Source organism: Tetrao urogallus (genome assembly GCF_951394365.1).
Source record: "Tetrao urogallus genome assembly, chromosome: 3".
Taxonomy (NCBI): domain Eukaryota; kingdom Metazoa; phylum Chordata; class Aves; order Galliformes; family Phasianidae; genus Tetrao; species Tetrao urogallus.
The window spans coordinates 35,146,364-35,161,786 of NC_136815.1; the positions used below are offsets into that span (position 1 = coordinate 35,146,364).

A 15,423-nucleotide genomic window follows, 5' to 3' on the forward strand; every position below is an offset into this window, starting at 1 on the left:
CTGATTTTCCAACAGCAGACCTGAATTTGGGAGATGAAAATTTCTGTAGGAACAGCCATCTTTTCCAGAGCAAATGTGTTTAGTGTATGTGTATTCTCAGTATAACATACATGATTATTATTTCAATCTATATGAATATCTTTCTGGCAATAGAATAAATCTACTTACTATTTCTGCTTAGAAATGTTACTATTCATGCATAATATTCTGTTAAAGGGTTTCACAAAACCAGGAATTTTTAAATATGTCTATTTCTTAGATGCTGATTTTGTAGCAGATGATCCTGGAGCAACAGAACCTGAGACATACGAAGCTCCAGGTATAATTTTATGTTTCCAAAGTCAATAATATTAGCTTTGTGTCAGAAATGGTAAGAGAAAGCAAAATACAAAATGCTAAATTGATTTAATAACAGATAATTTTGAAAATGTTTATTCTCCAAACTAATGTTCTTGACTTGTCTTATATATTTTTATTTTCACTGAAATGACTGTATCATATCTGCTATGACAAGTGATTCTTAACAGATACAGTATAAATAAATAAATAATAAATAATACATAAAATAGTACTTTATGTATTACTGTCTTGTAACATTCTACATTGCTGGGGTTCCTCTGGTCTATTATTTTTGTCTTTAGTCAGGAACTGGTGCTCTCATGTGTTTCAGAAGTATTCAGTTCATAACCTTCCATTCAGAACTATTTGAAGTGTTGCAATGTTATGCTGTCAGAGCCAGTAACCTCCACAGGCTTGATGTGGAACTATCTTTGCACTATCATTCTGTACACCCTAATTTATCTTTAAACATTCTTAAGTGTTACGTATACTAGTACAGTTAGCTTCTAGTCTTCATCACACTGTGTTTAATCAGATCTGCATCTTTCTTATGCTGAGGGCCTCAGGCCTGGATACAGTGGTCTAGATGGGGCCTCACAAGTGCAGAGCACAGGCAGGCAATCACCTCACTCTGCTGCCTGCTGCTCTTGATGCAGCCCAAGGTGCATTTGGCCTTGTGGACTCTAAGCGTACACTGCTGTCTCTTTTCCAGCTTTTCATCTGCCCACAGATCCTCCTATACAGGGTTGCTCTCAGTTTCTTCTCCCAGTCCATACATATGTGTGGGATTGCTCTGACCCAGGTGTAACACCTTGCACTTTGCCTTGTCGAACCTCATTAGGTTCTTGTGGGCCCACTTCTCAAATTTGCCCAGGTCCCTTTTTATGACATCTCTTCCTTATGTTGTATCAACGGCACTACTCACCTTGGTGTCATCCACAAACTTGCTGAGACTGCTCTTGATCCCACAGTCTGTGTCATTCATAAATTAAAGAGCACCAATTCTAAGACAGATCCCTGGGAGGGACACCACTTGTCTCCAGCCTCTCTCTAGAGAGACAGTTAACCAGCACTCTGGCTGTAACTGTCCAATAAAGTCTTTATCCACCAAATAGTCCAGCCTTCAAATCCATATCTCTCCAGTTTAGAGATAAGGATGTGGTGTGGGTAATCTTACCTATTAATCCATCTATTGAGATCCAGCTGGATCATTGAAATTTCCGTGCTGAGAAGAGTCTTCTTCTGAATGCTACTAATGCCTCTATATAGCATAAGCATTCTATTCCATTTAAATCAAGTTTCAGTGAATTTCAGTTTAAACTAGGTTTATTTTCTTTGTCCCAATGCTAGTTCTGCATTTTACATTCTCTTTTTATACCAAATATGATAGCAACAATTTTTTTTGCCTGTTACAGCAGAAGGATCCAGCGCTTTCCATTAGATTGCTATTTGTCTAGTGTCAAACATCAATTTGTAAGATTTTGATTTAATAGTTTTCTACTAGATATATAAATGGAGCTATTGAAAGATGTATTATTGATGCAAGTTAAAACAGTGGGTATTGAAAAAATATATTTTTTCATATTCAATTTTCAGTTTCTTATGAATATGATATGGGTTTGGAAAACACAGTAAGTGATCCAGAAGCTCCAGGTTTGTACATTTTCATAAATTCAGACTGTAATCAATTCTTTAAGCAGGTTTTGAAGTAATGTGTCATTTACTGTTATGTCACAGTTTTATTTTTAAACAGATTTTTCAAGTAGTATCAAATAAAAATTGTTTTTTGCGTCTATGTTACCATTACAGTTATATACAAAGGATTCCATTAATCCAATCCACAAACACTTGCAAAGTATTTGCTAGAGTAAGTAATAGATTATTATGCTAGGCTGGGCTAGGGAAGATGTGAGCTGAGATCCCCAAGGAAACTGGAGCTCCTGGTCACAAGGGGAAAGCTGAGGTGCTCAATTACTTCTTTGCCTCAGTCTTCACTGGCAAGAGCTTTAGCTGCACCATGCCAGCTGCAGAAAGGAAAGAACTGGGTGATACAAGATCTTCCCAGAAAGAAGATAAGATTTGAGACCATCTAAAGAACCTGAAGGTTCACAAGTCCATGGGACCCGACAAAATCCATCTGTAGGTTTTGAGGGAACTGGTGGATTGAACTTGCCAAGCTACAAGCTATCAATCTTATCTGAAAGGTCATTACAGTCTGGTGAATTTCCACTGACAGGAAAAGGCAAACGTAACGCCCATTTTCAAGAAGGGTAAAAAAGAAGATTCAGGGAACTACAGGCCCATCATTCTTACCTCTGTGCCTGGTAAAGTCATGGAGCAGATCCTCTTGAAGGCCCAACTAAAGCACATGGAAAATAAAGACAAGGTGATTGCTGGTAAATAATGTGCCTTCAACAAGAGCAACTCATTCCTGACAAACTTATTGGCCTTTTATGGTGTTACAGCATCAGTGAATAAAGGAAGAGCAACTGACATCTACCTGGATTTGTGTTTGACACTGTCCTTGACAATATCCTGTCTCCAGATTGGAGAACAATGGATCTGATGGATGGACATCTCCCTGGATAAGGAATTGACTGGATGGTCACACACAGAGAGTTGTGGTCAGTGGCTGAATGTCCAAGTGGAGACTGCTGATGAGTGGCATTCCTCACAGATCATTACTGGGACATCTTTGTAGGTGACATGCACAGTGAGATCAAGTGTACCCTCAGCAAGTTTCCAGGTCACACCAAGCTGAGTGGTGAGGTTCACGCGCTTAGAGGGAAGAGATGCTATCTAGAGGGACCTGAATAGGCTTGAGAGGTGGGCCCATGCCGGCTTCATGAACTTCCAACAAGGTTGAGTGCAAGGCCCTGCACTTTGCTGGGGCAATCTCAAGCAGAGATAAGAATGGGCGGAGAATGGCTTGAAAGCCCCTGCGAAGAAGGATTTGAGAGTGTTGGTTGATGAAAAACTCAGTGTGAGCAGACAGTGTGCGCTTGCAGCCCAGGCCAACCACATCAAGAGAAGTGTGACCAACAGTCAAGGGAGGTGATTCTGTCCCCCTGCTCTGTTCTCTTGAGACCCCACCTGTTATACTGCATCCAGTTCAAGGGCTTTCAACACAAGAAGGACATGGAGCTGTTGGAGCGAGTCTGGAGGAGTGCCATGAAGATGATCAGAGGGCTAGAACACCTCCCCTGTGAGGGCAGTCTGAGAGAGTTGAGGCTTTTCAGCCCGGAGAAGGCTCAGAGGAGACCTTATAGTGGTCTTCCAGTATTACAAGGGGGCAGATTTAGACTAGATATTAAAAGAAATTCTTTACTGTGAGAGTGGTGAGACACTGGAACAAGTTGCCCAGAGAGGTTGTGGGTGCTCCCTCACTAGAAGCACTCAAGGCCAGGCTGAATGGGGCTTTGGGCAGTCTGTTCTAGTGGGAAGTGTCCCTGCCTATAGCAGGGGATTGGATCTAGATGATCTGAAAGGTTCCTTCCAACCCAAGCCATTCTATGATTATCAGCAACCTACATGCATTCCTAATAATAATACAGACATGCTTATACAATAATACATATAATAATACAAATATGCAAATAACTTACTATGTTGTGGTCTAGCTCATGGATGTGTTTTATCACCTAGCTGTGACTTTCGAATAAATATTGTGATGTTTATTCTTACATGCATGTTTCTGTTGTTTTTGAGCCTGATATGATTTTTTTAACTTGTGCTATTTAGCTGATGCATGAAAATTTGACAGAAACATAAAATATTGAATATTTTTATTTAAGGTAATGCTGAGCTAACATTAGAAGATGCTGTTGAACACTACACAGGTACAATCCAAAATCGTACTTTTTTCAGTGAATTTTATCCTCAAAAAAAGCTGTCCCCTTTCCTGTCCTCCCAGATTGGAGCTGGTATATAGCATCAGTTTATTAGTGTAATCTTAAAAAAATACGAATGGAGGTCTGGCAAAATGAGCAGAACAGTATTTTGAGGGTTATAATATTTAATAATATAATATATTATATTTAATAATATAATATAATATTTAATATTTACACATATTTAGGGTATTTATTTTTTAAATTGCACGGGAATATTTCTGTAGATTAAAAAAAAAAAGTTATTTTCAATTTGCTAAAGACTTTTGGCGGTGGTATATCTAACTGTTGGGGGAAAAAAGTGATATCTTTCTTAAAAAGTAAAAATAAAAATATCCACAATATGTTGTAAAGTTTTACTGTATGTAAGAAAGACTGATGGGTATTTCCTTTACGATTTATAGGTCATTTACAGTTGATTTCATGACTTGATTATTATTATTTGTTATTATTATCTAATTATTTGATGAATCATTTTGAAGTCGTACCTAGTAACACCAGGAAGCTTCTTATTTTTTCCCACAAAAACTGTAAGATCTTCAGTTGCAGAGAACTCTTTGTATTATGAACTGTAACACAGTATAAAATAGTATATTTTTGATTATTTTTTTTTCCTGAATGGACTTTATTCTGAATCTTTTATTTTCTTCAAAATTCAATGAATTTTAATATTAACTTCTTTTCCCTTCTTTGAACAGAGGACAGAGAGCATGGTGTTTATGATGAACATGGTATGACAACTGTTATATTTAAATTTTATATATTGAATCATAAACCTTATTTCACTGTTGAATTATTATGATAATCTCTCTGTGATAGAAAATGAAATTATTTTGTCCTAATTTTTTTCTTGTTGTCATATTCATCTTATAAGTTCTGTGATAAGGTATTTTTGATCTTTGATACTCCATGTCAGGTCAGTCAGTCTATAACAGTGGAACAAATGTAGAGTATACATATTAGTTAAATTCCCTAACTGATCTCTTTTGTGCCTGTGTGGCATAAAATATTGAGAACATCTCATGCCAGCCCTTCTCTCCCCTTTTTTCTTTAATAAAACCATGGTAAGTCAGCGGTAGTTCATTGTATCTGTGTAGCTCAGTATTACTGTACTGTACTCATTTTGTTCATAGCTAATAGCTCAGTGGAGATTTACTCCAATATAGTTTGATTTGGTTAATGATTTGCTAATGATTGCTAGGAGGGTTAGTACCTGCTAAGATAATGAAATTATTCAGCGTGCTTAGATACATGTTGAAGTTCTCAATTTTAAAATACACTATTATGTATCAAAGACTTACAATAAATGGCCAGCATCTTACCTATTTTCAGACATTATTTGAAGTAAAAATAATCAGTATTTTTAACCTGTTTCTTGTTCAGTTATGAAAACTATACTAGCTCTTTATTTAAAGTATAGGAGTGTAGGTGAATTATTGTAGTTGTGCAGAATGATGGTTTTATTGTTGTCATTGTTTTAAATATCTGTGTGGGTAGAAATGCAGGAATTTCAGCATTATGTTCACATTTGGTATTAGTTTTATATGTAGAATTCCCCACTGTGGGTTCCATTAAGAATTCATTTATCTGTGCAGGCCTCAAGAGTAAAGAAAGCTTTTGAGAGCTTTGCAATTAAGAAATGAATTAGATGCCTAACAGCTAAATTATTTTTAGTTTTGTCTGTAGATCAACAACATATTTTTCTTTCCCTTTAAGAACCAAAACACGAGAAAGAGACCGAGACTCAAGATACAGGTATAGTCTATTGTATGTATGCATGTCTGTGTGTATGCATGAATATATTTACATATGGCATATATTAAAAAAAATATATATCTTTGTGTGTGGTTAAATTGCCCACAAACCTAAGAATAGAAATACAATGAGGGGAGAAGTAGACAGTGACAAAATGCTGCATTGTTAGCCATTTAGGTTGTTGACGATGCTATTACTAAATGAGCATTAATGCTCATTACTAAAGCCAGTCAGCATGAGTAATCTTTGTAAGGGTAAAGACACTTACAAAAAGATCCTTTTTAACTCATAAATGTGTTTCTAAATTTGCTCTTACTTTGCTCTTGTTTCTTGTCCTGCTTATCAGTTCCTTCATGGTTTTTTAATTGAAAAGGTTATGGGTTTGTTGTTCACACATCCATCAGATGTAGTTGATGATGCAAAAAATTAAACTGAAAGACATGCTCAGAAAGACTAAGGAGGGTTTTTTTTCTAATGTCAGCTTTTAAAGTTAGTATGTCTTAAGTATTCACCTAATAAATACAGTAGTTCTATAGAAATACGGAAAGAAAATTTAAGGTACTACTTTGTTTCCTCAAAATTGATAATAGTTCATACTTCCCTTTTGAAGTTTTATGTTCACAGTTGAACATCTCTGTGTACGAGCTCTGTTCGTTTGTGTTATATGTAAGTTTCTTCAGTTTAGAGCTTGACTTCGTTGTTGCTCTGAATTAAATGTTTTTTAGCTGTTGAAGACCTTCCTGAGGAAGTACATGAAGCCACAGAACCAGGTATGTATTGTTATTGTGGTCTTGAAGTGCTTTTGCTATCCACTTCTTGGTTGTTTTTTGGTATTGTTTTTATTTTGTTTTTTTTTTTTTGAGAGAGGGAGAGCTAACTATGTGCTTCTGTCTTTTTATAGTCAGAGATGAAATTGTTGAAGACTTAACAATTGAGAAAAAACTACCAGGTATGAAATTTTTATATATAAAGAAATCAAGCATTTTTCTTCCATTTATATCTCTTAATATGTTTTTTTAAAAAAGACAAGAAAATGTTCTCTATGAAGTGGTTAATGTCAAAAATATCATTAAATATGATGATTTTTCAAACATGACCTTAATTCAGTCAGCTTGAGGAAAGTGGTTGTTGCTTTAGTGTTAGCATAGCTAGGGATTTGCTGCTATAGTTTATTCAAGTTTTCCATTTCATAAATTGTTGTAATGGCAATCATAATTGAAATCCCTTTTTGGGAGGAGGGGGCAGAATGATAGCAGTCATTAACTAAGAGGGTCTAAACTTATTTTATATGAAATGTGCTTAGGTGCTTTTGTGCTACTGATATTTTAACTTGTTTGTCCTTCAGTTTAACTTCTACTTGTTTGATAGTAAAGAGACTGGGTGGTTGGTGAGGAACAGAAGCAAAATTTTAAGCATTTTGTGTAACTTTCATATTTAAATTTATTTATAACAGTAGAAAGTAAGCATACAGAAGAAGATAATGTGGCCACTGGACCAGAGGAATCAGGTTTGTATATTATGTTTCACATGATCTTGCTACTTTATATAAATTAGATAAATACCATAGAATAGAATTCTACTGTAAAAATATATTCACAATTTCTTTTGCCACAGAATTTCTTTTCCTTTAAGGATGGGTGTAACTGCGTTATTAGAAGCTAGCATGTTCCTTTTTTATTTTACTTTGCTTTCTAATGTTAGTATTTTAAATGCTTAGGAAAGCGCAGTTTTAGAAGTCAAGAGTGCTCTAGCTCAGCATGACTTGTAACAATAAAAACGATCATAGTTGGTCCTAGGAATTGGAAGATTTTCTTGCCATGCTCTGTCTGCCACCTGGCAATCAGTAGTGCATACTCTGGAAAAAGAGCGTAAAAGAAGAAAGGGGGAATATTTCCCCAGCTTTGAGTGGCACCACTACAGAATTTGTGAGTCAGAACATATATTGCCCTCTTCAGTTTCTCGTATTTGCTACAGTCAGTATTATAACTATTATGAATTCTTCTCTGGTAAATTTGACTCCCTCTATGCATGAATAGGGAACTATGTGCAACCTTTAGCCTACTAGCAATAGCAGCAGTTGGTGACATGTCTAATTTAAACGCACATCCTGAATTAAAATCAAAAATTTTCGAGTCAAATCCATACTCAAATAGCATATTACACTGGGAGATTTGTGCTTATGATAGTACAATTTCAGAATTTTGTTTTTAAATTTAATTTTAATTTTTTCCTAGAAAAACTTAGCTGGAAAAAATTTGTATCCCACTTCAGAAAAAGTATTATTACTCATTAGTCTTAATAGGTCACTGTTTTGAGCATAAGAGGAAAACTTTTCTGTAATCATTTTAGACTTTCTGTAAATGTTTAGAGAACTACCCAGTTTTAGTTGTTTGTGCACTTTTCATTTACAGAAGTCCCTGTTCAAACTGAGGATTATTCAAACGATAATCTAGTGGGTAAGTGTTTAAATGTTTTCCTTATATATTTTTTTTTCCACCAAAAAAAAGAAATTATAGCTGCATGGTAAGTTTTGCAGACAATTTTTGGAAAGTATTGAAGGATAATCATTACTCTCATTTTAAGTTTTTTGTGGTTATGAAGCAATAATTTTTATCTTGTCCTGGATAAATGTGAGTGATGGCAAATTGAGCTATACAGAAGTATTTCAAATAAAACTGAGTAGTTTTAAAATAGAACTTATTTTAATTGATTTCAGGGAGAGCTGTATACTTTTGCTGTAAAGGTAAAAATAAAAATATCAGATTTTGAAATATGTGCGTGCTTCCTTTCCAGAGTAGCTTGTCATGGGTGATGATATTACTTCTCTGTATGTCAGTCAAATCTATTGGAGTTTGGCAATGGCTCTTTCTTCAGGCACTGGTCTGTGAACAAAGCTGGCTTTGTCATACTGTCACATTTTTCTTGATATTACCATTTTAATGAACAAAGTGAGCACTTCCAGCTCTTTCATCAGGACAATAGTAATTACCAAAACCATGTTTAGAGTAATTACTTAGGGAACCTATCTGATAGGAGGGAGTTGCTTCATTGGAAGCCTGTGTGTTGTTACATTTGGTCCACTTTTCTGGAGTTATTTGAATCATAGAATTAAGTATCACAAATCAGTAGTTGGTTCTTTTATAACTGTGGCAGTGTTGAGGGCAGCACTGAGCTGTGTCTCTCAGTGAGAAACCACAGGGATCATAATCTAGGAGCCCTGCGAGCTTTTTTAGTTCTAGTTAGCCTCAGACCACATGTGATGTGGGTGGTGAGACACTGGAACAGGTTACCTAGAGAGGTTGTGGATGCCCCTCCCTGGAAGCATTCAAGTTGAGCAACCTGTTCTAGAGGGAGGTGTCCCTGCCTATAACAGGGGGTTGGAACTAGATGATCTTAAAGGTCACTTCCAACGCAAACCATTCTGTAACTCTTGATGTGGTTGTTGGGCAAAGGAGTTTTTGACTATCTTTGTGCATTGGTTAATCTTTGCAGTATACAGAAGCTCTGAAGTGGTGTGATACCTAAGTGATTCTGTGAGACTTTTCTTTCCTAGCAGGGAAGGAAATTTGTATTCGATGCTTAGACATGCCAAAAGTACCTAGAGAACTGAAAGTGCAGGAGGTCTGTGTGTTCTCCCAGTACTGATCAGAAGCATGATTGGGTTTATGTTTTAATTTACATGCTGAACATTAGCTGAGGTGGTCTGAAATGCTTGTTGTAATACGTATCACTGATTTGACTGTGGTGTCTTTCTAACCTGTTTATCATAATTGCTACTCATTATGTATGTGTTCACTTATAGATAGCTAATAATAAATATTTATTTTCATAATGAATGTCAAATATTTTAAACAAGGCTTATGAACAGTGTTAAGTAGTAGTTGTTTTGACAGGATTGGCAATAAGATCAGTGAATGTAGCATACATTCCATTAGTTTGTTGTGGAACTGTAGAACGAGAAAAGATGCATCAGTTTTCTTGCAGAAAATGTGGTTGCCTACAGTTAAAATAATAAGTAGGTCTTTATGAGACTATTGGAAACTTTTAACGGTAGAAACTTCTACTGCATAGTGTCAGTTATGTTGATATGAGGATATTAAGATGAATTTGTCTTGTATATGCTATTTCAAAACCAAGTTCAAACTCATTATCAGCTTGAAATCCTTGAATTTTGTTTCCATGGACCATATTTTTGTCAAAATCAAAACCTATTTATTCAGTTACTCAATAAGGCTAACAGTATCATGCTCCTGAGTCTTCTCTTATGAAGTAGAAAATGAAAATAATCTGTAGCACAAAATTTACTACAGCATGCTAACATACTGAAAGATTATAGGTAATTTGTGTAGTTGTGTGGTAGCCACTTTACAGGCAGAAGAACAAATTGATGTATTTTGTAAAAAGCTTGTCAATACAATGCAGAAGTCAATTTATATAACATCTCTGAAAATTGAGAAAAGCAGGGTGCACAATTTAAATAATTTACAATTACTGAATTTTCCTGCTATTAAAGGTTTCAGATGTGAAAGCTTTCAGGAAAACATTATTCTCACAGCTTTTTCCTCTTAGGTGATAAAATTCATATGTAGTAAGGAGTCAAAAAAAATATTTTCGGTCAGAGGCTTCACTATGAACTTTTTGTTGTCAGAATTTTTTTCTCCTTTGGCAGCTTTTGATATAAATAATTTAGGATTTTTGTTTAATTGTTTTCATTTGTATGTAAATTACAGTGATTGTGTTAGAAGTAATTGGGATATATTTGGGATATAATAGGATATATTTGAAGGGAAGCATTTTCCATTTTGGGGGGATACTATTAGTCTTTCTGTTTGAGTTTTTATCCCTCACATATGTAGTTCAGATTTAAAATATGTAAGGTTTTTTTTCTCCTTTTCAATTGCACACTTTTCATTTACTTTTACCAGCTACTGAAATCCCTTGTGTTCAGAAGTTTCCATTTCAAAACATTGACCCTTCCTCATTCCCTGGCTTCTTTTTATACAGTACCTGTCCTTGATGATAGCCCTCCCCCCCCCCCCCCCCCCCCCCAAGTATTTGTGACATGGCCCTGATTTTCCTTTATGAGGTTAATGCACTGCCATATGATCAGAAAAAAATTTACTGCTCAGATAAATATTTGAAAGTGTACATTTCCCACCTTCTACAGCAACTTTGTGCATATTCATTATGGTAACACCTAGAAATGATAGCTTTCTTAAAGTCTCAAACAAAGTTGCTTTTTTTTTTTTTTTTTTTTTTTTTTTTTTTTTTTTTTAAAGATTTATTTGAATTTTTTGTTTTACAGTAAGCTGTGTTTTGGTTGGTCCTTTAATATAGATTTCCCCTTATTTTTTCAGATACTTAAAGCTTCAAAAGAAAAGTCCCTACATCAGGAGGACCAGCCCTAACCATACGCTACAAAGGGGAGCAGATGGTTGTCATAGATGTTACAATGTAATTACAGAGCAGTTCAGGGTTTGGGAGCAAACACTAAGATACTGTAAATGGGTTGTAGCCAACTGTCATCTTAGTAAGCTTTTTTGTTTTTGTTTTTTTTTTAACACTTGGATGTTTAATTTACATTCCTATCTTGGTTTTTTTGGGGGTGGGGAGGGAGGGAAGGACGGGGGAGAGGGGTCAAGTTTAGTGAATTAATTAGCTTTATTTTTCTTCTGTGTTCATGGCAGAGTTGCAACTTTGAACTACATTTCATGTGTGCTGTTCAAACAATTGTTAATATTCTATTTATAATATAGCAGCAAGTACATTTTTTCAGATTTTAATATATATCTTTTGGTGTGGATTCATACAGTGTGTACAGTGCATTTTGGTGAAAGGAAACTTAAAATATTATGAATTTTTAAATGCTTTATAACTGCTGATAATAGCATACAGCCTAAACACATTTTATAACACTAATCAGGCACACACTAAGCTGTGAATTTTGACTTGTATCTCTTTGCACTGGCATTAAGTCAACAGACACAATATAATGTTCAGGTGATTTTTTTAAAAAAAGTCTAATATTCAAAGAAACCTTTTATATGTGAATCAGAACTTTATAGGCATTTGATTTGGATAGAAAACTGCATAATAACTCAGCAGAGAGTCAGCGTAAATTGAAACAAACCTGAATGACCAGAATCAAGTAGAATTCAGGAAATTTTTCCCATTTTCCTACTAATTTATGATTTCAAAGATGGATTTAAGAAACTTTAAGTGAAACTTAACTTTTAAGAAACTTCAGTGAATTACGGAAACTGTGGAAATTCAACCTCAGGAAAAATAGGACATCAAAATTTAAGGCCTGCAATTATAAACGTTCTTGTAGATGGTACACGGCTGAACTATAGGCTTTGAGTGATTCAGAATTTTAATATTGCAGGAGTACTCTTTACCTGTGCTGTGTTGTTGTTCCACAATTACAAAGACATATTTTATTCTTTGGCAATTTGCATGTGTTCCTTTTGGGCTCAGGAATATTGCTGTGATTTTAAGAAACTACTAAGTCTAATAAAACAGCTTAGACAAAAAAAACAAAGGTTAAGTTAAATTTTGTAACCCTAGCAGCAGTTGCCTTTTGGTTGACAGGAAGATTTTAAATTTCTGTAACACTGTTTTGAAGTCAGGTTCTCAATTACCTTTTCAGTTACGAATTTCAATAACTTCTAGTTAAAGGGACATCATTTATGCTGGCTTATTTTGTTCTGGACTTCAGTAAGATTCCATGTAGGTGAGTGTTGCATCTGATTAATAGGCACAGAAGATGTTCCAAAGTGATTTCTTCTAGACTTTTCAAGAAAGCAATAATACTCTTAGACTGTGATGTGGTTTAGGGTGGAATGTACTCATAAAATTACCTGTGATTGTGAATTGCATAGCAATAATTTTTACAAAGCCATATTTTGCGATGAAGTTTGGGAATGATTTTAGAATGGTGAATGGAGGACTTATATATAACAGTGGCAGCCTATTTCTAGCATTATGGGACTGTGAGAGTGTATTATGCTGTGATCAAATTTTAAGCATTTTGTAACTGGGTATGTGTTTTTTACGTGCTTCATGTTTACAAAAATATGCCAAGCTGGGCAAGGTCAAGAGAAGTATTAAGGAAAATGTTTGTCATCTGTTCTAATGTTTGGCTTTCAATAAAACACAGAAGATTATCTTTGTCTTTCTAGCGTCATTATTTTTTCCAAAGTGTAACACATTAATGAGGATAAATATTTGTCTCAGCTAGCAACAAATATCATTCTCCAAGTTAATAATTTGATTATTCTTTTTTAAATACACTTGAAAGTAACATTTACAAAGAGAAAAATCTCATGAGCAGAAATAATTTTTATTTTTAGGTGGTTGTATGTGATAGGACTGGGCATTACTCTTATCTTTTACGATTGTGTTATATTTCTTCTTCTGTACTATTTGCTATTAGGCAACTAATTTGACTTGAATTATGCCCATTGTATATAATTTCTATTTATAACTTAAAATGGATGAGAAATTACTCTTTATATTTATATTTGCCCCATACATTTATCTTTGTTAATGTAACTACTTTTCACCCAAAATATTCCATATTATAGTTCATAGTCTGAATTAAAACTCATAACAATGGTGTTTATGCAATGCGTGTGCATCAAAAGTAGCTTGCATTTATTTTTGTCTTCAAACAGTTTGGTATTTTAATGTTGAAATTTGAGTAAATAAAGAAGATAATATCTTCATATTTTCACATTGCTGCACTGTTTCTTGATATATCTCGATCTATAAAACCTTGGATTCAGTTACTTTTTTTGGAAATCACAAGAGCACCAAAAAGAAAGGAAAATTTCAAGTAAAAGCAGTATACTACAATATTATTTTAAGCCATTTTCACCATCAAAGTAAGGTAAAGATCACTGTGGAGAGAAGAAGGCAATTTGTGCAGATGTTGCTGATGAAGTTTCATAGTTCAGTATGGTGAGAGCTAACCAGATGAAGTTTTTCTTTATTTTCAAAAGCAGTAATCTAGAAGAAGAATCTACAGTAAATTAAGATCATTTGAGAAACTTCATCAAAATTGATGGCAGCTCATTTAACAGAATGGAGATTGAAGGAAATCTAAGAGAACTGAGAGAAGTTGTTCTGGTACATAAATAGATACAGACAGCTATACATGCAGGGGGTTTGGAACTAGATCTTAAAGATCCCTTGCAACGCAAACCATTCTGTGATTCTTTGTATATTGTATGAGCCTCACTTAAATGTGAGGCTGACCAAGAAATGGGAGACGGGCATGTTTTAGAGTAATAAGCTCATATCTTGTTCTTGCTGTGATGAAAAAGAACTGGCAGAACTCACAAAAATGTCAGATACAGGGGCAAATGGGTCACTAAGCATCCTAGATGGAATCAAAAGAGTTCCAGTGAGAATGTGAGTCTTAATAATAACTGAAAGTGCACAGGGAAAGTGAGTGGTTAGGTCACGTAATCTATTGTGGTTTATTATCCTGTAATGATTTCTTCGTTTGCTTTGAGTTAGCAGAATAATAGAAATATGAGTATATCAACTACTGTATCTGGAGCTGTTATTGCTCTTTAAAAAATACACTGTTTCTGATGTCATGCTGACAGGCAGATACACCTTTTTATTTACCATCACATGTGCAAGAAACCTGTATTTTAGCATGTCCCAAATAGTGCTGTCATTAATGTGCTGTTCGAATAATAACATCTTCAAAGCTATTTTGTAGTATGTAATTGACTCTGTAGTTCTTTTTTTTTTTTCTTCTCCTTCGTTTCTCATATCACAACGAAGTTAATTCTCACTGTGCCTTGTATTGAATGTTAAAATCAGGTATACTGTCTGCATGTTGTAGTAGTAGTAGTCGGTAGCAGTTGTGTATCTGTAGTGAAGAGCGAGACAAGAATTTCTTGAGACAAGAAAATAGTTAAAGAAAAAGCCATCAGTACTCTGTAATATTTTTTGTAACATTTATTGGGTATAAGTTGAAAACAATGATAACATCAGAATTATAAGGCAAGACACTTAAAAGAGTAAGACAAAGAACAAAAGATGCTAAAAGGTCAGAGAAGGAAAAGAAAAGCCTATCTCTGCACGAACTTTGTTCATGATACACAGATGTGATTTCGTTACAAGTATGCTTTTGTGCTGTAGTTGTGTTAACATCTGGTCATGAATTCAGTTGTTTACAAAACATGTGGGCTTAGTTTTTTTTAGAAGTTGAAGTATGATAAAAGCTTCCAAGTGCCTTGGTTATTTCTGAATATGAGACCTAGGTTTCCAATTTGTGTTTTTCACTTTTAAATCAAATATGTATGAAGCCAGTATTCCCAAGACTTTTTAATTAATAAACAAAATACCTCTTGCAAAATAGTTTGTATCCTATGTGTAACATTTAAATCTGCAAAATATCTTAAGGGGAACATTCATAAAA

General features: G+C 34.6%; 1 protein-coding gene across 1 annotated transcript in view; it reads left to right on the forward strand.

Moving 5' to 3' along the window:
• The window catches only part of ASPH (aspartate beta-hydroxylase), a gene marked incomplete at both ends in the record, with an annotated part of 100,329 nt that overhangs the window by 42,773 nt on the left and 42,133 nt on the right, over nt 1-15,423 (forward strand). Inside the window, 8 exons of the mRNA XM_079533472.1 lie at nt 260-319; nt 1,936-1,992; nt 4,134-4,178; nt 5,946-5,984; nt 6,710-6,754; nt 6,886-6,933; nt 7,438-7,491; nt 8,396-8,440. Coding sequence (XP_079389598.1) covers nt 260-319; nt 1,936-1,992; nt 4,134-4,178; nt 5,946-5,984; nt 6,710-6,754; nt 6,886-6,933; nt 7,438-7,491; nt 8,396-8,440 — 393 coding nt within the window. The remainder of the gene's footprint in view (nt 1-259; nt 320-1,935; nt 1,993-4,133; nt 4,179-5,945; nt 5,985-6,709; nt 6,755-6,885; nt 6,934-7,437; nt 7,492-8,395; nt 8,441-15,423) is intronic.